This window comes from Malania oleifera, chromosome 12 (assembly GCF_029873635.1).
Source record: "Malania oleifera isolate guangnan ecotype guangnan chromosome 12, ASM2987363v1, whole genome shotgun sequence".
NCBI classification, from domain to species: domain Eukaryota; kingdom Viridiplantae; phylum Streptophyta; class Magnoliopsida; order Santalales; family Ximeniaceae; genus Malania; species Malania oleifera.
Genome location: NC_080428.1, coordinates 81,652,613 through 81,674,057, shown reverse-complemented (window position 1 = coordinate 81,674,057; position 21,445 = coordinate 81,652,613). Strand labels below are relative to the sequence as shown.

General features: G+C 35.2%; 2 protein-coding genes across 2 annotated transcripts; both read right to left on the bottom strand.

The window, feature by feature from the left end:
- Positions 1-726: 726 nt before the first annotated feature.
- LOC131144692 (F-box protein SKIP14) lies at positions 727-5,479 on the bottom strand. The gene is made up of 2 exons (XM_058093497.1): positions 3,697-5,479; positions 727-2,212 (listed from the first exon to the last, which is right to left on the bottom strand). The coding sequence occupies exons 1-2, from the start codon at positions 4,627-4,629 to the stop codon at positions 1,676-1,678; spliced, it is 1,470 nt and encodes a 489-aa protein (XP_057949480.1). The 5' UTR covers positions 4,630-5,479; the 3' UTR covers positions 727-1,675.
- Positions 5,480-8,952: 3,473 nt separating this feature from the next.
- LOC131144691 (uncharacterized) lies at positions 8,953-20,978 on the bottom strand. The gene is made up of 6 exons (XM_058093496.1): positions 20,684-20,978; positions 20,416-20,552; positions 12,160-12,512; positions 10,716-10,812; positions 10,341-10,628; positions 8,953-10,235 (listed from the first exon to the last, which is right to left on the bottom strand). The coding sequence occupies exons 1-6, from the start codon at positions 20,817-20,819 to the stop codon at positions 9,237-9,239; spliced, it is 2,010 nt and encodes a 669-aa protein (XP_057949479.1). The 5' UTR covers positions 20,820-20,978; the 3' UTR covers positions 8,953-9,236.
- Positions 20,979-21,445: the final 467 nt, after the last annotated feature.

Genomic DNA, 21,445 nt, shown 5'->3' with positions numbered 1-21,445 from the left:
GCGACTAATGTATTAAAGATCTATTATTGCTTCTGCCAATCACAGGGGTTTCCTAATGCCAAATCGTCTTCACAGAAATAGAACTTATGGATTGTTATTATTATTATTATTATTTTATCAGTTAACTATAATATGTTCCGGCCTTCTCGATTTAAATTGTAACAATTTATTTCTTCATATTTTAGCATATTCTGGCCATGACTTTACCTTGCCTAATTTTTTTTTAGAAGAAAAAACATGAAATTAAAATATAACAATTGAAACTGGAAAACTAAATCATACCCCATTTAAAGCTGAAAAATATTAACAAATAAACATCATATGAATGAATTCACCTTTATTCTAAAAAAGTTCAATTATATAAAAAAGTGTGATCCTTTTCAGATAATAAGGATAGAAACAATGCTGGTAATGGGAAGGAGTCGTATAGAAATGAAGACAAATAAATCTGCCTGCCATCAGCACCAGAATAGTTGAAGTTTTTCCTGCTAGTGAAGAAGAATTTCAAATATATAAGAAATTAATGAGTACATTGCTTTTCATATCTTTGCTCAAAAGAAATCTTAATTGCTCCAAAAGAAACCTTAAAAGTTTGTGGTATATGACTAACCATTTACCTAAATTAAATCTCTTCGCAATGCACAAAAGCATGCATTCAAAACTTGTCAATTTGTGCATTAAATTCACTCATTCATTTATGTAATCAATGCAGAGAGAGAGGGAGAGTGAGAGAGATTATTCCAAATATTATTAACGTGACCATTCCTGATTCCACCATGCTCATAGCTCAACAATCTCAACAATGGCACAAAGTACATTTGCCTTTTGATGCTCTCTATAAAAAGGACACAATTGCAGAAACCAGACACCAAATTGTTCTATAAAGACACCGTATCGTGATACTGTCACGCAATTAAAAGAGGGCAAAAAAAAAAATCAACTGTAAATTTTACAATCCTCAGCAGACCACCAGCCGATGGTTTAAGATGAGATGAGAATTAACGGGAGCCAAAGATGCCACCATTACTGAGGTTTTACAAGCTTGCAACAGAGAATGGCATCCAATATTTGTGTGCATCAAACATTCATAGAGTTGGCACCTGCCACATCCCCCCTGCCCTGTGGGCATTCGCTGGATTCATGGCACCAACTAGATCTGAACCCAGCCCAACTTCCACTTCATCTTCATCTTCAGCTTCAAATTCAACACGCCCCACTCGTCCACACGGCTGGAAAATTTTCAAACACTCAGTTGCTGGTTAAATTTCATCGTGTGCTAAGGCAGGCAGCCAACAGAGGCATGACTCCAAAGTTTGGCTGTTTTAAACCATGTGCAGAACTGCAAAACAACTATAAGTGACTGCAAACCCTTACTAACCCAGATTTTTTTTTTTTTTTTGGGAGGGGGTTCTTCCATGAAATTTCCTTGTTTTCTTTTTTTTTTTTTCTGAATTTCACAATCCGCAAACCAGTGCGCCCACTATTTAATTGAAGTTCAAATGGCTTGAGCTAACAGAGCAAGCTGAGCCGACTAGGGAATTGGAAGCCAAGACTGAGACAAAGATTAATCATATTCTCATATGATTGTTTTCTCTCCTTCAATTCCTTGATCACCTTCATCCCACCCATGACTTGAAACCAGAAAATATACAAAATATTATTATGAAGTGACTAATTATAAATTGGCTCGTGCAGGGTGGTTTACTTGGACAGTCGAACTTTTCTTATCCTGCCTCTCTTGGCAGTTCAGAGGCTGCTTCCAACAATCTGAGCAAAGAAATTCCAGACAAAATGTCTCCACATACTCGCTGTCATTAATGCACCGTCCACACAGAGCACACCGTGAAATACAGAGTGTGCATGCCCTGCATACCTGCATCGAATGTTCTTTTCCTTGACAACCCGCTGCAGGGCAATCGTAGACTAGCCTCAAGTTCTGACACCTTGGACACATCTCAATATCAATGGCACGATTATCATCACACGATAAGTAGATGTTTCCCCTGTTATAGAAATGTGGTTTGAAAACATTCCGCTGCACCTCATCATTCATGCCCAATAACAACATCAACTCTTCAAAATGCCTGTGTGTCACACCAAAAAGCCCACCTATCCTCAGCTGTTTAATCCCTGGCATACCCATAACCTTGAAGGCCTTTATGCTGTTTACAACCCCTTCAATACTTAGTCTGGTACAACCTGGCACACTCAGCTGCATGAAAAAGACATTTAGCAATTTTAATGCACAAGAAAACAAGCACGAGAGTCAAACCAAGAAATAATGAATTTCATGCTGGGAGCAATTCATCAAATGAAATATACCACATAAAAGAAAGAACAAGAAAAGGAAGATGTGGATGCAGGAACAACACGATGCTTGACCGTAGGTTTAGAGAGGCCTCGGATTTGGATTTGGATTTGGATTTGGATAAGTTGTAAATTAAAATTATATTGAAATTTGTCCAAATTCACCCAAATCCAAATCTGAAGTGCGAAATTCATGCTTCCAAACTCAGCGTGACTGAATTTATGTTTGAAATATAAACAAGAATCAACTGACTGGCCTAAACTGCCCAATTAATCCAAGTTCCAAGTCAAGATGGAAACAAAAACAACAAAATTTGACAACAGAGTAGTTGAATATATATTTGAAACACGAACAAAAGATGCAATCCAGGATGTCAATGGTTATTAGTAACATGATGACCCAAATTGTCACTCAGCCCTTCCACCTGAATTCTTCAAGCACCCAATTTATAGATCACTAAAAGGAGAGGCCCCTCCCAACTTCAAATTTGTAGCAAAGAAAAAAAAATTCTCACTTCAATGGTTCAATAAAAAATACTCACATAGAACACTTTTAACAAGCAGCGAGGACATTAATGAAAAAATTCTTGACCCCAGAAAGATCTGTGTGTGCGTGAGTGTGAGAGAGAGAGAGAGAGAGAGAGAGAATTTCAAATCTCCCATGGCAACACACAGCCCAAATTTTCCTACCTCAATCTTCAACTAGATCCATACTTGGGTATGTTTGCAAACAAATTGAGAGCTTAGAATTGGAACCTACAAAAACTTAGAATTGGAACCTACAAAACTAAGTCCTAAAATGTAGTAAATTTGCATGTTTACAAACATACATACAGATATACAGAAAGTAAATATGTTCATTGCAAAATATTTCTAGATCCCAATACACCCAATGCCAGATAGCCACGCCTTCGTAACTCCAAATACCCAGATTCGTTATAGTCCCCCCTCTGATACTCCAACCACTATGTGTGAAACCAAACTTGCATTTAATAAAATCATGTAGTCCAAAAAAATCAACTAACTGACAGAGATGATTTACCTTTGAATGCAAGTCATGAGAAACAGCATGCAACAATATGCAGTATTAACCAAATCCCATGCAGTTCAAATAATAATAATAATAATATGCCAGTTAATTAGTAACTAGAAGACACCATGTATCCTCCCACAAAGAAATAAAATGAAAACAAAAAAAAAATTATTAGTAAATAAATTAAGAGGCCATTGACAAAAAAAATTTCAGGAAATTATACAGGGCAAGCCTTCAAACAGACAATCAAACTATCTTTAAATACACCATTAGACAAGTATTAAAAAAAAAAACAAATAGAACTAAGTAGAGAACCAAATTATGAGTCAATATTGAGTAGATAAAATTTTACTGACCTTTGTTAACCTAGGATTACCATCAAGCACACGCTTCAAACCATCATCAGTGATCCTCGTGCACTCCACCAGGCTCAAGTGTTGCAGGTTACCTTGAGCCCTTCTAGTCAAGTGCAAAAGAGCATCATCAGTGATCTTCTCACTCAACGGCTGATCTATGTGAATGCTCCTCCACAACAAGGGATCATTTCGAACCGTAGGATGCAGAGATTTGCAAACCCTTTCAACAGAAAGAAGATCCTTCACGCCTAGATAACCAAGGGCAAAGGTCAAAGCTGTGTGAGGAGCTCCAACACCTCCATCCGAACAACTTCCTCCACTCTCCTTACATTCCCCTGGTTGTTGGCCAGGGATAGCAGCATTTCCAGCATGCAAACTGAAGATGCCCTCCACATTGGGAACTGATCCAGAAACACCACAGCGGAACACATTCCCCAGTTCCTTCTCCTTACAACATGCATCAAATCCACCAACGAGATTAAATTTATTGCCAAATCCCATGTTCCCAGGCAATGCCTGAAACTCCATAGCTTTGTTCCAAATAAAATTCAAGCCCGCAAATAACTCATAATCCGCATCATTTGTCCTTATATCGTTCCCATACCCCCCATAGTCGACTTCTAAATCCTCAAGCCAACCCGTGATTGCCGTAAAAGTACTACTTATGTCCATCCCAAAGGGATCCGTAGGCAAGAGATCAAGAATGTCTTTGGAGACCGCCTCCTGAGAGCCACCCCTATCAGCTCTATTGCTTCCAAAATCAAAGCAATCTTCAACTTCCCTATTAGAATAACAGGGCTTGACAAACCCATCTCCACTTTTTTCAGGGATTCCCTCCACAAAATACCCATTAGCAATCCTAATCGGCGAAACTAAGTTATCCTCAGACAAATGGGCCGGAAAGATAGGACGATGAGAAAAATTCAAAGCCATTCTATAAGAACAACCCCTTACCGCTCCCAAAGAATAACAGGCAAACCCAAGATTTCTTGTATATATTTTTTCACGGGGAAAAAAAGAAGGGAGAAAAAACGAAAGAAAAGCTAAAAAATAAGAAAAAAGGAAGGAAGGTTCTGCTATTGAAAGCGACCCTCTGGGAATCCAACAAGAAAACCCTCGATTTTGGATGGCAAACAAAAACAACGCACCAAAAATTTCACGGAGTTTCTTGCTAAGAAATCAACGCCAGTTAGAATCAACCAAAACGGCACCGTAGTGCAAATTAGCTACACAAGAATCGAATCAGTAATTCTTTTTTCTACGATAATCTAACGAAACCTAGGGTTTGCAAAGAATGGAATAGAAGAATAACCGGTGGATCAAACCACGATTAATATAAAAGAGAAAGAGAACCAAACCTGGTATCAGCAATAACCTAACCGAAGCGAACCAAACCAAATCGAATCAAACGATACGATCACCACCACCCCCAAACCCTAATTTACTCGGACGAACACAATCGACAGAGAGCGAGATGACAGCGTCTACTCGTATCGAATATTGGCGGATAATTAGATACGGTAAAAAACAGGAGATCAAAATCAGAGGGATAGAGAGACGGAGAGAAAGAACCACAGTGTGCGAGGGTTTCTTGGTGGAATTCGATTCCGAAGAGTTTAATCTGTCGATCGAGCAGATAGAGAGGGAAGAAATCTGCGTAGGGAGAGAGAGATGGAGAGAGAATGAGATGCGTCGAAAATAAGGGGTGGGGGACAAAGGACAGGTGTCGGGAGAAAAAAGGGGTGCTGGTTCGTCGCAGGGGAGATGTGGCGGGAGAGGGAGCCCTGGCCCCGCGCTGCTCCTAATGTATCGGTGGTTTTGGGTTACCGCCCACAGCCGGTAATCGGTGACCTCTGACCAGGCATGGACTTTGGCGTCTCTTAGATCCATCACCTGGATTCGAGATGATTCGAGATGATGTGCGGTGGTGATGGTTGGGCTTTAGGGGCATCATTTTTTTTTTAATAAATAATATATTTTTATATTTATTATTTTAATTATTTATTATATTATTTATATTTATATTTTTTAAAGCTATGTAGAGTTATATTCGATTTTTTCCCTTGCTTTTGCTTTTTTTTTTTTTAAGAGAATTTATCTGTCATTCTTGACTTTTGCAACAAATTGGCCTTCTCTCTCTCTCATGAAAATTTTTTTTATAAAAATTAATTTTGTAAATTGTACAATTTATTTGCATTTAATTAGGTTTATAAATAGAATGAGATAAAATAGAGAAACTATTTTGGTAAGAATGTAATTAGAGATTAAATTAAATGGAAATAGAATGATATTAAATAAAGATATAATAAATTATTTTAAAATGATAATTTTTTAAGCCAAATAGTATATATATATATATATATATATATAAATTATTATTTTAATTACTAATTAGGAATAGTCATCTATTGTTTATTTTGCATTATAAATTTTATTGAAATATACCAAGTTATTTCACATGTACAATATTAAAAAAATATGTACATATATAAATTTAATAAATTATTTTTTTATTTTAAATTTTAAATAAATCTTTAACTTCATATTATCTTCTTAATCATCTCTTATGTCTTAAAAGTAGTAAATTTTAAAATGTGAGAAAATTTGAAAAAAAAAATTCTTTTTAATTAGTTATTATCTACTTAATTTTTCAATTTCTTGAAAACAAGAAATTTAAAAATGCGATAAAATTTAAACAAATCTTCTTAATTTTCCATTATCGATCTCTTTAAAATAATAATTTTTAAAAAATATGATCGACTAATTTTAAGATAAATAATTATGATGATATTAATTCTATTTCAAATAAAATAAGATATAAGTATGATTGACTATTCTTCTTCTTCTTCTTCTTTTCTCTTATTGAAATTCCATGGTAAGATCAAATTACATACGTGAGATAATTACTTTCCACCTCAAATATGATTCAACCATGGATCGTACTCAAATAATAAATTATTGTGTCGAGGGATGATCGATATTAACAATACTTTCCACTCACTCTTAATGACGGTAATTTATTTCTTGTAACACCCCACGCGTTCCAAGTTAGATTTTCTCATGCAACTGTTATTTAAAATTAATGGATCTGTTTAAGCACACTTTACAATCTTTTTTTTATAAATAATAAGATTATACTTTAATTATAAATATTATTGAAAATTTGAGCATCAAACAAAAATATATATTTATAGATTTTGGATTTAAAAAATTAATTTTCAAAAGGATGAACAAATAAGACTAGCAATTTTTCATTTGAAGAAGGAAATATTCAATTAATGATGAAAATTTGTGCTTGCTAGTCATTTAAAGTGCACTTATATATATTGATGACTAAATTTTAAAAAAAATATCAAAATAAAATACAAATATAAATGACTATTTTTTATTTTATTTTTTTGTAGATTGAAAGTCTATATTTGGCCCGAGCTACATAATAGAAGATACCATTTTCTGTCACCCCATATTGCTAATATTCAAATTTAAGGTTTGTGTCAAATTAAGAAGTTTGTGATTTTAACCAAATTAAATTGTTTAATAAGGGACTCGATTTTTAAGTTTAACAATAACAATGTCGATTCCCATGTTAGTCCACATTAAGGAAAAATACAAGTACAATTTTATACAATAATCATTTTATTAAAACTATGTCTCATTCGCAAATCAAAGATAATCTTGAAGTACCAATTCAAGTATTTTACTCATTCCTTAATGCGAGGTTCAGGACTTGGACTTTTTTAAGACTTGTCCAAGTTCTTTTGCGAGCAAACAAGAGCTAAGAAAGTGAAATAGAGTATGAATTTTTAGAAAATCTTATGCTTCTAGAAAAATCATATGATATTTAAGTCAAAAAATATAAAAAATGAATGGACATGGGATGGGTAATAACAATATTTTTCAATTGATCTCTTGATAATTATTGTTTATTTTAAGTAATTCACGTGTCTAAACTAGGTTTTCCCACATAAGCATGATTTTTATTTTATTTTTTTATATTTGGATGGACCTACATAATTCATAATCGCATAAATTGAAGAAAAAAATTCGTATAGACGATTCCACCTATATATATATTTGAAGTTTTTATACCCATAATAACACTTTTAACATGACCTATGATAGGGGACTAATTCAAAAAATAATTCATATTTTATATCGCATCGATTCTCACTCCTAAGATTCGAATCAATTTTATTTTATTTATTTTTTCAAATTCTTCATTTTAATTATATTAATATGAATTATGAGAGTTTACCCTAACTTATTATTCCTTGTCTAAAATTGGGTATTTCCCATTGCCATTTGACAACCACACTACCAAATTAAGAAATTGTTAGGAAGCTTAAAATTAAAATTTAAGCTTTAAATTTTGTGGGTCAATTTGAATTTTGAAGAAGGCCCAACCAACTTTTGGGTTGATTGGTTGGTCAAATGAAAACTTCCAATTCTCTTCCATACCTTGCTAGTTAAGAAAACTAAATAAATAAATCAATATATATATATATAACAAAACAAAACAATAAATTGATAGACACATCATCTTTTCCTTTTTTAAAAAAAAAAATATTCTGTGGACCACAATGGAAGCCAACAACATTAAAAGAAAAAAATATTAGGTGAATTTAAATCAAGATGTCATGTGCTACGTCCCCAGTCATTTAAAAAAAAAACGTCCTTATAAAACTCATCATTTAAAACATGAACTTTCACGAAAAAGTGACATTTGATTTCTACTGCAACAAACACTTATTTGATAAAAAGTGTTTTTCTTAATTCAAATTGTACTGTTCAATCCATTTTTTAAATAGTTATAGGAAGTAGGAATGGTTGGAAAGTTGCTTGTTTTAGACTTTGATTAGCAAAAAGAAAAATATTTATTCTGCTTAAAACTGTTCTTTAATTGGTTGTACATAAAAGGGAGAAGGATATTTTAACAAAAAATACTTTTTCATCTAAAATAGAAAATGGCAAAATGAAAAATAATATAAAATTATACAAGAAATCTCCCCCCTTTCCTTCCCAACGTGTGTGTGTGTGCCTGTTTTTTAAATAATAAATATGTGACAAATTATTCTTATATTCATTAATATCAAACATATAAACAGGAAAATCCATTTTCAACCTATTTAAAATATAGAAAATAGTGGAGAAATTTCCTATAATTTTTCCAAAAATATAGCCAAGCTCCACAAATCTGCACAAAATTCACCAAAGTCTAGGAATCCCAGCAAACTTATGCTTATAAACTCACAGATGGATAATAGAAATCATCAATCATTCATTCTCACACTACAGCCATTATGAACATTTGGGCATGGTCACAGTTCCATTTTAAGGGATTGAACAGATGCAAATGTATCAAAAATGCAGAATGGAACAAGCTCAGTTGAGCACAAGGCGTCCATGGTTTAAGCCGCAGGCTCTGGAAAAGGTACAATTGCCCAAGCCTAAGTGCCAAGCTACCAAAATTTCAGCTAGGTTCCCAGTAAAATAAAATCAAATGTCTATGAATTAAATTAACATTATGTTTTTTCCCCCAATTAGTTCCTTGACTTTTTCCTAGATGACTTGGATGAAGGCTTGGATTGCTCAGCCCCTGCATTCTGTGAGTTCCCTTTGGAGGTACTAGCCTGGTTTGATCTCAAATTGGTGATATTGGTGCTCGTACCAGCAGCCCCGTCATTTTGTTTTTCTCTAGTGACGGCACCCTGGGAACCTCTCACCTGAGCAGCTCTCTTATCCTTTCTCTTGGGCCTGTAACTAGACCTCTCCCTCTTGGGCAGCCATCGTTCTGGATCCGGCGGAGGACCCGGGTTTGCAGGATCAAACCCTTTGGGGTACTTTGGCTTCCTCTTTCTCTTCTTCTTAGTCTTCTCCTTGTGCTTATTTTCTTCCACAACCCCCACTCGAGAACTACCTTCAATGTGCTTTGCACCGGAGGTCTTCTCCAAACCATCCACATCAATCCCCTTCAAACCTGGCAGCGGCTTCAGCTTCTTCTCATAAGCTTCTGCCTTCTCAATATTCACGTGAGCAGCCGTGGTTACCAGCCCAACCAAAGCTTCAACACTTCCATGGCTCTTAAAAAGCTCCTCGTATAAGCGAGCAGCCTCTTCCTCCCTCTTGTGCTTGAGCTTGAAGGAAGCAGCCTCTTGCATGACCACGTCCAGCTGCTTGTCTTCGCTCATGGCATTTGACCACCATTTGATTGCGGAATCCAGCACCATCTCTGCACCATTAATGTCTCCAGCACGCTCTTTCAATGATACAAGGGTGGCAACAGTGGCGGGCATGTGCTGGATATCAGGTACCATGGACAGGGATTCAGATGCAATTTGAGGATGACCGGCAGCAGCAGCAATCTGTGCCCTTGCGAGTAGTACAGCTTTCGAATTATCAGGGAACTTTTCTGCAAACTTTCCCAAGATTTCTTCAGCACTTCCTGCTTTATTCTCTCTCACCAAAACTGCTGCTTGAAGCAGTGTTCGCATCAGACTGTCAGGAAACATATCTGGCAGTGCCGCAACAAGTTCTCGAGCCTGTCAAATTTCAGTGATAAGATGTGTTAAGAAGCAGGAGAAGCTGAATATATAAAGAAATAATTAAGAGAATCAAGGAATGATGCACAATAGCAGATAAAAGACCTGATCTATCCTATTCGCATGGAGAAGCAGAAGTAGCCGATTAGCATATATTGCTTCCTTCTGTTTTGGTGAAAGCTTTGAATCAAGTCCCCAAACAAGCTGGAAGTTCTGAGCCCCACTGCCTTTCTCAAACAGCCGGTCAAGTTTCCTCAGGTTGTCAGAGGTATCCTTTGAACCTTTCAATGAGACAAGGTTGTTTATTGCTACAGCAAGTGATGATTCATCAGCCAGATTTCGGTTTATAATGTCCGTGTAAGATTCTAGGGCTTCTTGTGTATGTCCAAGGAGCTGGAGAAATAAACCAATTTACATAATTCACCAATCAATATATCCATCATGAAATAAGATGTATACGCACTACGTTCTCATAGTCACCTGTTGAACATATGCCAGCTGGACGGCTATTGGAGCCAATTCCTTTTCTATCTCATCATCAGCCCAATTCTCCTCCATAAGTGTTTCCTGACCAATTCTGACAAAAGGTGAAGTATTAGAGTCCACTGTATCTTCCACAATTATCATACGAAGCTCCTATGGCTCAATAAAAAAAAAAAAAAAAGTAAAACAAAACAGTTAGGAAATTTAAATGAGAAGATTCCCCAAACAAGCCACAGCATAATGGTGAAACGAAGTTGATAGCATTTAGAAACCAAGAATAAGAACTAGCACACAACTTCTAATAAAAAGAACTAGCTAACAACTTTACAAGCTTTAATTATCATGCCTATTTCAAAGCATACAATTCATTCCACAAAACCAGAACCTTCCTTTATTATGTCCCTTTTAATTCGTAGAAGTAAAATTTCCCCAAAAAAATAATCACAATAGTTTGCAAAATATCACATGAGCAAAGATCACTCACAAAATCATATACCTCTAGGAGTAAAGCGCAATTACAAACTTGGCAGCCATTCAACTCATAAATGCATAATGTTAAAAGGGAAAATGATGCTGAGCAATGCTCATGTTAGCTCATCCAGTAACATAATGAGACGAAGCCAACAAAACTAAAACTAACTCTTGACATGCCACACCTCCAGCAAGGAAAAAGGCACTCCAAATTTGACATCCACTAATAAATATAAAGATTAACAGAAAAATATATGATGCTATTACATGTCAATATTTCAGTATACATGAAAATCTCCACTTTCCATTCGCTAAACAGGAATAAAATATTTCACCCAAGTAAAAACCATGATAATATTCTGGATGAGCAATGCTCATGTTAGCTCATCCAGTAACATAATGAGACAGCCAACAAAACTAACTCTTGACATGCCACACCTCCAGCAAGGAAAAAGGCACTCCAAATTTGACATCCACTAATAAAAATAAAGATTAACAAAAAAATATACGATGCTATTATATGTCAATATTTCAATACACGTGAAAATCTCCACTTTCCATTCGCTAAACAGGGATAAAATATTTCACCCAAGTAAAAACAATGACAATATTCTGGGTATTTCATTGTTCTGCAATGCACTTATCCAACTTTAAAGGCCTTACCAATACACAATAGGAATAACTCAGAATTAGAAGAAACATTCAATAATCTTCCACAAGATTGTTTACTTATGAATTTGGTAAAGATTGCAACATATTGCCAAAGAAAAAAACACAAAATCCAAATATAAATTTTCCAGACTTAATGTGGTGAAGCATTAGAACTTTTTTACTGGTACAGCAGTCGCAAATGCTATCAAAACACGCCAAACAATAAAAAATGACCAATAATGCATGTACAGTGTATAAACATTCACTAACTGATGCAATTTGCTAGTTCTAATCACTTTTCATAGTATTTATGAATTACCTGCGAGCTGACAACAAGTGCTGTTCTGCATCTGTGTACTTCTTCCTTTCAATACATGAACAAGCAGTGTTGTATGCCAACTCAAAGCTGCTCGTTGGTTTCACTCTGAGTGCTTCCATCAATCCTTGTACTTCAGAAGCCCTCCCAGCCAAAATCAAACCAGCAACAATATTTATCTCTAATGACTCGATCTTGGACTTTTGAAGCATCTGATAGATATCAATACAAGCATCCATTTTTTCTAAACGATATAGAATCTGAGATTCCAAAAGCATAGTTGCAGGGTTTTTCTCTTGGTTTTTTAAAGATTCCAAAGCTTCATCCAATTTGTTGTGTCTGTAAAAGCAGTATGCCTGCATATAAGAGAAAATATTAAGAGAAGGATCTATGTAGGTTCAAGGTGTTGCATATAAAAACACAGTACTTGAGCCTGATAAATAGAAATGGTGGAAAATGTCACAAGAGACATAATGATATGGTAAAATGCATGCCATTAAAATTCACTGGACCAAACTAAGGGAGGGAATCACTTCTACATCTCGAATAAAAGCTAAAAAAACACCAAAAATGCATTAACATCTAATTCAAACTTGGATCAAGATAATTCAACTCAAACCAAATAATTTTTGCTCAGTTTTCAATGGATTATGGGGTCTTAAACCCAAACGTGCTAAGTTAATTAGTTGTTTATCCTATTATGTGTGTTTAATTTGCTTGTTGTAGGATTATGTGCTTTGGGCCTCTTGTTTTAATATTTTTGTATTTTGGGGTATATGTGTAATTTCATTGTATTGTATGCTTTCTTATAAATAGTGTGTGAAAGCCATGGAGGCGGTGGTTATTGTTGAATTTAAATTGAGAAAAAATGTGTGATCTCCCCCCCCAAAAAAGTGTATGTCCTATAAATAGTGTGTGAAACCCATGAAGGCGGTGGTTATTGTTGAATTTAAATTGAGAAATAACGTGTGATCTCCCCCCCCCCCCCCAAAAAAAAAAAAAGTGTGTGTCCTTCCTCCTCTCTTCTTCTTCTTCCTTTCTCTAGTCTATATCTCCAAATTTCTTTCTTAGCCGCCATTCTTGATGCTGTCCTGCATCATTTGGCACCAGAGAACAGTCACGATCACACCATTCTTCCATTTCGATCTCTCAACCCTCTTACCCATCCTTCTTCCTTATTTTCCTTCTTCCATTCCTGTTCTGTAACTTCTCTCTCTCTCATTTCTGTCCTAATATGCTGCAGCCGCTCCTCTTCCTTCTATTTCTCTATCCTTCTTCGTAAGTTCTCTTCTCTCTCTATTTCTCTCACTTAACTCTCTCTACCTCTATTTGTTTCTGGAGTTTCTGAATCTGAAATTTTGAGAATTCTCTCTTGTTCTTTCATCTTTCATTCTCCACATTCCTCATTTTCCATCTCTATCAATCTCTTAACACCATCCCTGAACCCCCCCCCCCTTCTTCAATCATCATATCTGCTATAAAATTCCAAAAAGTAAACAAAGAAAACTCAATATCCAGAACTTACAATCGTGCCCTCAGTTTTCGAACACCCCTTTCCCAGAAGATTTCCACAACACCATCACCACTACTAGAAACAGAGGCTGCTGATAAGTCCATTCCCAAAATTTTATCACTGCCTGACCACGAGTGTTGTATCCACACACCCAACAGAAGTTCCCCAACCGTTGCTCCTTCCAAATCCCTAAGTTCATGGAACTATGCACACCACCATCACCACAGAAATTACCATCCTTTGATCTATTTTCACTCCATATTTCATTGCTGGAAGGTCACCACCAACAAATCTCCTGCATTTTCCAATTTCACGAGAAATTGTTTCCAGCCACAAAAATTTTGGGTTTTTCCATGATATTTTTATCTGCAGTGTAATATTTTGATTGTGGACGTGGTATTTTGAAAGCCAGTGCAAGAACAAGAATTTGATGCAAAAAGATAGAAATTTGATTACCAGCACCAAGAATCACCATTTGTAAGTTGTTTATGAGGGTTTGTTTTACTTGAATATTTTTCTTCAGATACTGAGGGTCAAGTTTGTGGTTTGCATGAATAGATTGAGAATTGTCAGGAAATTGTTTAAGGATCCTTCATGATAAATAATTGCAGCATGCTGATTAATGTTGAGTTGTCAGCAAAAGTGGAATTGTTGTCTGGTAGGGTACAAAAAATCCTCCTCCTAGAGCTACATCAACCCTTCAGTTTGGGAATTGTACTGGAATTGTGCAGGAAAAATAAGTTGAGAAATTGGGTAAAAGAGTTTAGACTAATACCCCTGGGAAGACACCTGAGCATTCCAGAACAACTTCTAAGGTCCAACCATCAATCAAGTGCTTCAAAATATCAAGGTTTTGGGCATTGAATTGCACAATGTCCTAACCAAATCATGGTTGTTGCAGAAAAAGAAGAAGATGATGACGGCATTCAAGTAGTTGAAGCTCAACAGAAATCCCAAGTGACTTAGATGACGACGACAACGTGAAAATTAGTTTAATTCTCCAACATGTGCTCTCTTCCCATAAGGTTGGGAAAAAAAAAGAAGATCGAAGGAGGACTAACATCTTTCAGCCTGCTAACTTGTTAAAAACAGCTTTGTACTTTGGTTGTTGATCCAAGTAGTTGTACAAATGTAGTTTTTAAGCTCTGAAGAACTTGAATTTGGAGGCTGAACCTCATCCTGATCCATACAAAATTGCTTGGGTGAACAATACCAACTTGAATATATATGATTCTTGCTTGCTTACCTTCAATATTGGCTCAATTACAGAGGCACTGTAATGTGATATCTTTCCTCTCAAAATTTTTCATATCCTTTTTGGTGTCCATGATTATTGATAGCAGGGTTAAGCATGATGGATATGAGAATTCTTATTCCCTCTCCATTGACAAGAATAAGTATAAAGTTGATGCCATCCTGAACTCTTCCACTCACCAAATTGCAGCGTACTCCTTTCTTATGAGATGATTCTACAACTCGATGGAGTTGTGTTTTTCTAGAGAGGAGGGAATTTATGGAGGATGAAAAGCAGGAATTTTGGTGGATCATTTTGATGTAATTTGAAGACCTGTGTCAAAAAATAGGGCCAATGAAATATTGAGTCTTAAACCCAAATGTGCTTAGTTAGTTAATTGTTTATAATGTTTGTAGGTTCCTTGTAGTAGGATTAAGTGTTTTGGGGGCTCATTAGTTATATTTGTCTGTTTTAGGGGTATATCTGTAATGTACTGTATTGTAGGCTTTATTATAAATCAAGTTGAAAGCTACCTAGGAGGTGATTATTGTTGAATTTGACTTGAGAATCAATGCGTGATCTTTACCATCCAAATGTATCTCCTCCTTTCCCCTCTGTTCTTCTCTCCGCTAGCTTTCTAATTTCTTTCTTCGCTGCAATTCTTGACGCTGTCTTGCATCAAAAGCATAGCATGTAAGATTAAAGATCATAAGATTAAAGATTTTTTTTGGGGGGTTTGGGGGGGGGGGGGGTAATTTATCAGATAATAAAAACAATGGTCTAAGTGACTTTGTGGCAGAGGTTTATTGTTGGATGAAATTAGGGAACAATGTGGATATGTTTCTGATTCCAGTGATGTTTTAGGGGACTTATGATATGTACATCCATTCCCTTTGGAAGGATTGGAAGGGGTCTCTATATTTGAAAACAATGATTCCAGTGCAAGGATGGTATTTTACCAACAGCGCTGGAGGAGATTTCAAGGAAAGATTTAGAAGTTCAAGATCTCATGGATAAATTGGATTTAAAGTTCTGTGATCCTAGGGGAAATAAAGTTGATGGGTGTAAAAATAGAGCTAAAACGGGTCAAAGAGAGTTAGCTAACTTGAAGTGTTCAATGAATTATGAAGGAAAACAGGATTGAAGAGAGGGTTCCTCATTTAATTATTAATTTTTATTTTCATTATTTTTATTATTTTTGTCATTTCAATTTATTTTATTTTTATGGGGCGGACTTCTTGTCCTCTTTCGTTGTAATTTCTCTCTCTATCTAATATACTTTTTTTATCACTAAAAAAAAATATTTTTTGGGGGGTTCTATTTTCATAATTTTAACAACATAGACCTAAAAACCTAGCTAGCAGATGAAACATTATGAAAATCATAAGAAGTGCAAATGGCAAATCCATCGTACAATAAGAAGATCAAGGTTTGAATTGTTGAATTCCTAGCAAATCTTTCTTCACTTAATTCATGTTCCTGATGCTAATCCTTTAATCTTGAATTCTTTTATTGGAAAGCCAATGACCGTTTAGTTGGGAAAAACAGTAATCATTTTCTGTTTTAGTTTCTTAAAAACTTACCAAAGAGTCTGCTAATTTTTCAGTTTTAAAACACTTGTATGAGGGAAAAAACAATAAAAAGTTTTGGCACTATTAGTTTGTGGAAATAGTTTCTTTTTCCATTTCCAACTTCTTAAATAATTACAAAAATGAAACCAGTTTGTCCAATTTTCTAAATTTTTATAGGAAAGTTGGAAAATATGTTTTTATTGTTTTCTAGATTTGTCATTTCTTGTTTGAGAGCATGCAATTTGGATCCTGGATTTTGTATGGATCTAGACTTAATATCATATAAAATTGCATTGAGTTCCTTCCAAATTGACAATTATCCAAATCCAAGCCCCAAAATCCATGGTCCCAAACACTGCCTTATACATTTTTGAAAAATTGAAAAACAAGTTGTCTTTTTTGTAATTATTTTGAATCTAGAAATAAAAAATAAAAAAATATTTTACACAACTAAGCAAACCCTTTAACTTTTTACCTTTTAATATGAATCTTGGGAAACTAAAAAATAAGCTCAAATTTTATAATTCTTTGAAAAACTAAAAATGGAAAATGTAAACTATTTTCCACAGCTAAATAGACCTTAAAGTTCCCTAAAAAAAAACGCTTTTACAAATGCTAATAACTTTCTTTAGAAGAAGGCTAAATAAGGCTCTATCAGCCTATGTATGCATCCTTTCTTTTAGGAGAGGGGAGATTTATTTTCATTTGTTCTCACGTTGTCCTTTTTTCATGGAATGTGCAAAATAACTTGTTTGGAGTTCTTGGTGAGAAATGGGTTAGTCCTTTGGATGCTTTTTGTGATGCTTTTTTGGAGCATGGTGATTTTTCGTGCATCATTTTGGTGATATGGAAATTATTTTCCTAGGGGTGTTTCTTCAAAATTGGATTGCTTTGCTTCATTAGAGTTGTTTTGTAGAAATTTCTCTTCTCTTTCTTTCCTTTTATTGTTTTCATTGACTTGTTGGAGAATGACTAGTTTTCTATATTGTTTTTCTTTGCTTTTTGTTTATGCACTTCCATCCAACTTTCTAATAAATTTCTTTGTTTAAAAAATCAATCAAACCAACTTAAATTAAAGGAATAAATACTTCTTAGAAAGGGGGGGGGGGGAAACAAACAACATAATTTTTAACACAAATTAATTAACAAACAACTATACAATATGATACCTAAAATTCTCAAAAATGCCTAGGCAAACAAAAGAAAAGAAAGTATCAAGTCAGCTCCTGAACATTAATGTTTTTCATAGGAAGAAATGATTTCTTTGGCCAAAAAGAAAAAAGGGATAAAGTATCCTCCTAAATGAACAAAAAAATTAAAAATAACGATTAAAATTTTAAAAAACATAAAAAAATACATATCAGGCCAAACTCACTGAAATTCCATAAACCTAACTCCCTTGAAACAAACAGACAAATATGCCCATAGATATGCAATTAAACCTGTTCTCTCCCAAAGTAAGTTTAGAGTCAGAAAAAGGCCACAAGCTACTGGCATTTTTTTCCCTGACTAACCTCTAAAAGAAATAAGCATGATAACCTCCAAATAAAGCATATCCAACTAATATTCTCCAATATAAGCAAAACAACACATTCCCACAAACTACACACTGTAGAACAAGGCCAAGAAAGATGAGAATGCAACAAATCACTAGCAAAACATATCATACTGATGTTAGAAGATAGAGCCTATGCCCAGGAGACAAGTTGCTTCATCCATATCATTATTTAGGATCAGCATCAACGCATCATCAAACTCAATATTTATATCAACATCACCTTGGTGCGATGGCAAGTGCCTCCGCCTCGGTACGGGTGGTCTCGGATTTGAGACTTGGGAGCGGCCTCTCCAAAAATGGGGGTAAGGCTTGCCGACATCCACCTCTCCTAGACCCCACTCAAAGTGGGAGCCTTGTACACTGGGTACGGCCTTTTTCTTTTTTTATCACCATTGACACTATCTTGCTATTATCATCAAATGGGAAGAACATTGTTTTCATCTTCATCCTCAAAGTTAACAACAGTAATTGAAAATTACCCAATAAACAACAATGAACTGAAAATGAATTTCTGAGTTGATAATTTCATAAATTTTAATTAGAAAATATCATTCCCATGCTTGCCTTTTTCTTAGTTATATATAGAAAATAGTCAAAAATGCAAGTTTACTGTAGGATCCTATTATCCGGCAACAAACCCACCCCAAAAACAAAAAAAACAAAAAACAAAACAAAACCTACCATGGTACAATCCTACTACACAAACCAACAATTTTCCGATCTTAAAATCCATGCTCAGTCATAAATGGATCATGATTTTAACAGCCATGCTTGGTCCTAAATGATGGTTCCCACATTTCAAATCCATCATGATCTTCACCTTGAACCTTGAAACAAATTTTCTTTCTTTTTTTATAGAAAAATAATTTCTGTTTCATTTTGATGACATAATAAATATTATATTTTCCTAAATTTCCTCATTACCTCAATTTAGTGCAGTTAAAGGTGAAAGGGAATATTAATGTGCCAGGATCCCTATATAGCTTGCAGTGATTGGTACTAGGCGCTTGCTCAAGTGAAGCAAGACCCTAGTTTGTATAGTACACCCGGTCATGCCTGCACATGGACACCAACCAAACTTAGGGAATCCATACATTCTCGCCGACATTCTCTCATCCTATGACACTAATTAAAATTCCATCAAACATTTGACCCTAATTTCTATAGTCCAAAACTATATATTCCAACTTAATGGAACGTCTAAATATGATGCAATAAAAATAAAACATCTTAATACAGGTCCAATCAAGCCTTTATAAAGTGGTGTTGTTTTTTAAAACTGAACATTGGAACACGGAACAACTATGAGACTTTGAAGAGAGAAATATATTCCCAGACAGCCTGGGCAACCAGGAAACCTCAAATATTTACAGTCTATTTTTGTCAACACCAACCATTACTCTTCTAATCACTGATTTTGCCTAAAAAGACCATCAGGAAAAAGCATATTCAAATAACTTTGGGAAGAAAGACTAAGTAGGTCACTAGGTCCTTTGCTTCTCATGATCCGACAACTCATAAAAGCTCCAAACTGGAAAGAAATGGAAATTGGAGCTTCCCAACAAATATCTTCTGTACACTCTTTTCAAACACTAAAAGAAGCCTATCATAAATTTAAAAACTACTTAAATTCCTCAACTATTAAAAGCTCCAACAAATATCAGCCCCAAATTCACTATATCCTCGCACCATAAAATTGACTGGCCACCAACATCCCTTATTATAAAAACATGAAAGTCACTAAATGAAACTGATGAAGAAGAAGTGGTGAACACAAGTAAAGAAATCATAGAAACCCATCCATTAACTTGAAGAAATCATTGTTATTCAAGAAAAAGAGATAAAGCACATTGAAAGAAGGGAAAAAATTCCATGTGGTCCACAGAAAGGAAAAATATTGCAAATGATTTGTTACCCTATTTTTAACAAAGGAATTGCCAATGCACTGCAGGTGCCCCACTGGCTACGTGCTAACAGTTAAATGCACAGAGCTGCAAACTAAACCATCAAAACTTGTATTATCAAGCCAATTCACTTCCATATGTTTTATACACCAGAAGTTATAGAACTAGTCGATTGATAGGAGCACAACAGTGCAAGTGTTTTCCTTTTCAATTTTGAAACGAAAGACTCTTAGACATCGATAATTCTGTGTCACTTTACCATACATGGGAAGAATTCACGAGAACAAAATAATACACACAATACCCAGGTATGTGACTGACAGTGTAAGGCCTAACTGGTGCACATACCATTCACCAAACAAATCCACGCAACTTAATACTTTAATTACAACAGCATGATCACCGATGCAAGCAAGCAATCAAAATTTCCCACAATACTAAAACACAAGTTAGCACCAATGCTAGAAATTAGAATTTACCTTGAAGAAATTAAAATCAAACGGGAGCTTCTGAGAAGATTGGACCACCGAGAGGGCTTGGTCAATATTATCATCCTTGATCAGTGCCACGACCTTGCATCTAAGCGCGTCCTCATCACCGGGGGCAATCGACAGAACTACAAACACATTTTCATAGAACCAAAAAAAAAAAAAAAAGTTAAGTCATAGCATAAAGATCTTAGAAACGGAAATTGGAGAATATGATGAAATTTATAATAAAAATAAATAAATAAATAAGGTACGAGACTTTGATCTGCGAGTTTGACGGCCTGCGCGTACTCGGACCGCTCGATGTGCCTGTTCAGAGATGTGAAGAGATCCTCGATAGGCTGCGATGCAGCAGATTGTGCGGGTTTTGCCTTCTCTCTCGTCTTCGGAGCCATTGGTGATCTCAGAATATAGGTATCCGAAGCTCTCGATCGACAAAATGGAGAAGAAAGATATATGGAGGTTACGGTGTCCGAGGGCTTCCGGTTTCAGCTCTCAGCAGCCTTTTGGTCAGGCAAGGGCTTCTGGAACCAGCCCGTACGTCAATGGGTTCGTGGAATGACCCGACCGACCGGTTCAGCGAGTGAGATTACGCACAACTTTTATTGATTAAAATGATTTTTTTTTTATTACTAGATAAAAATTCATTAATCCGAATCAAATCCGACTACTTAAATTAACTCATAACCGATTAACATATTAAATAAGTCGAATATGGTTTGAACTTTTTTTATTCACCTCAAAATGAGTCGATTGGCAGATTTAGAATTTTATCCGATTGATATTCGTCTGTTTGCTAACAACTAATTTTTAAATTCATTAATATTTCATACTTATTAAACATAAAATCAATTAGTATAAGTTATGTTGGTTAAAACTTAGGCCCACACTCTCAATCCTTACTTATATGCATCTCTAGGAACTAGCATAGTTTTTTTTTCTTAAATTGGCAGCTCATTTAATTGGTAGAATAGCTAAGAATAAGATTAAATATAATTAAAAAATTAGCAATATAGGTATA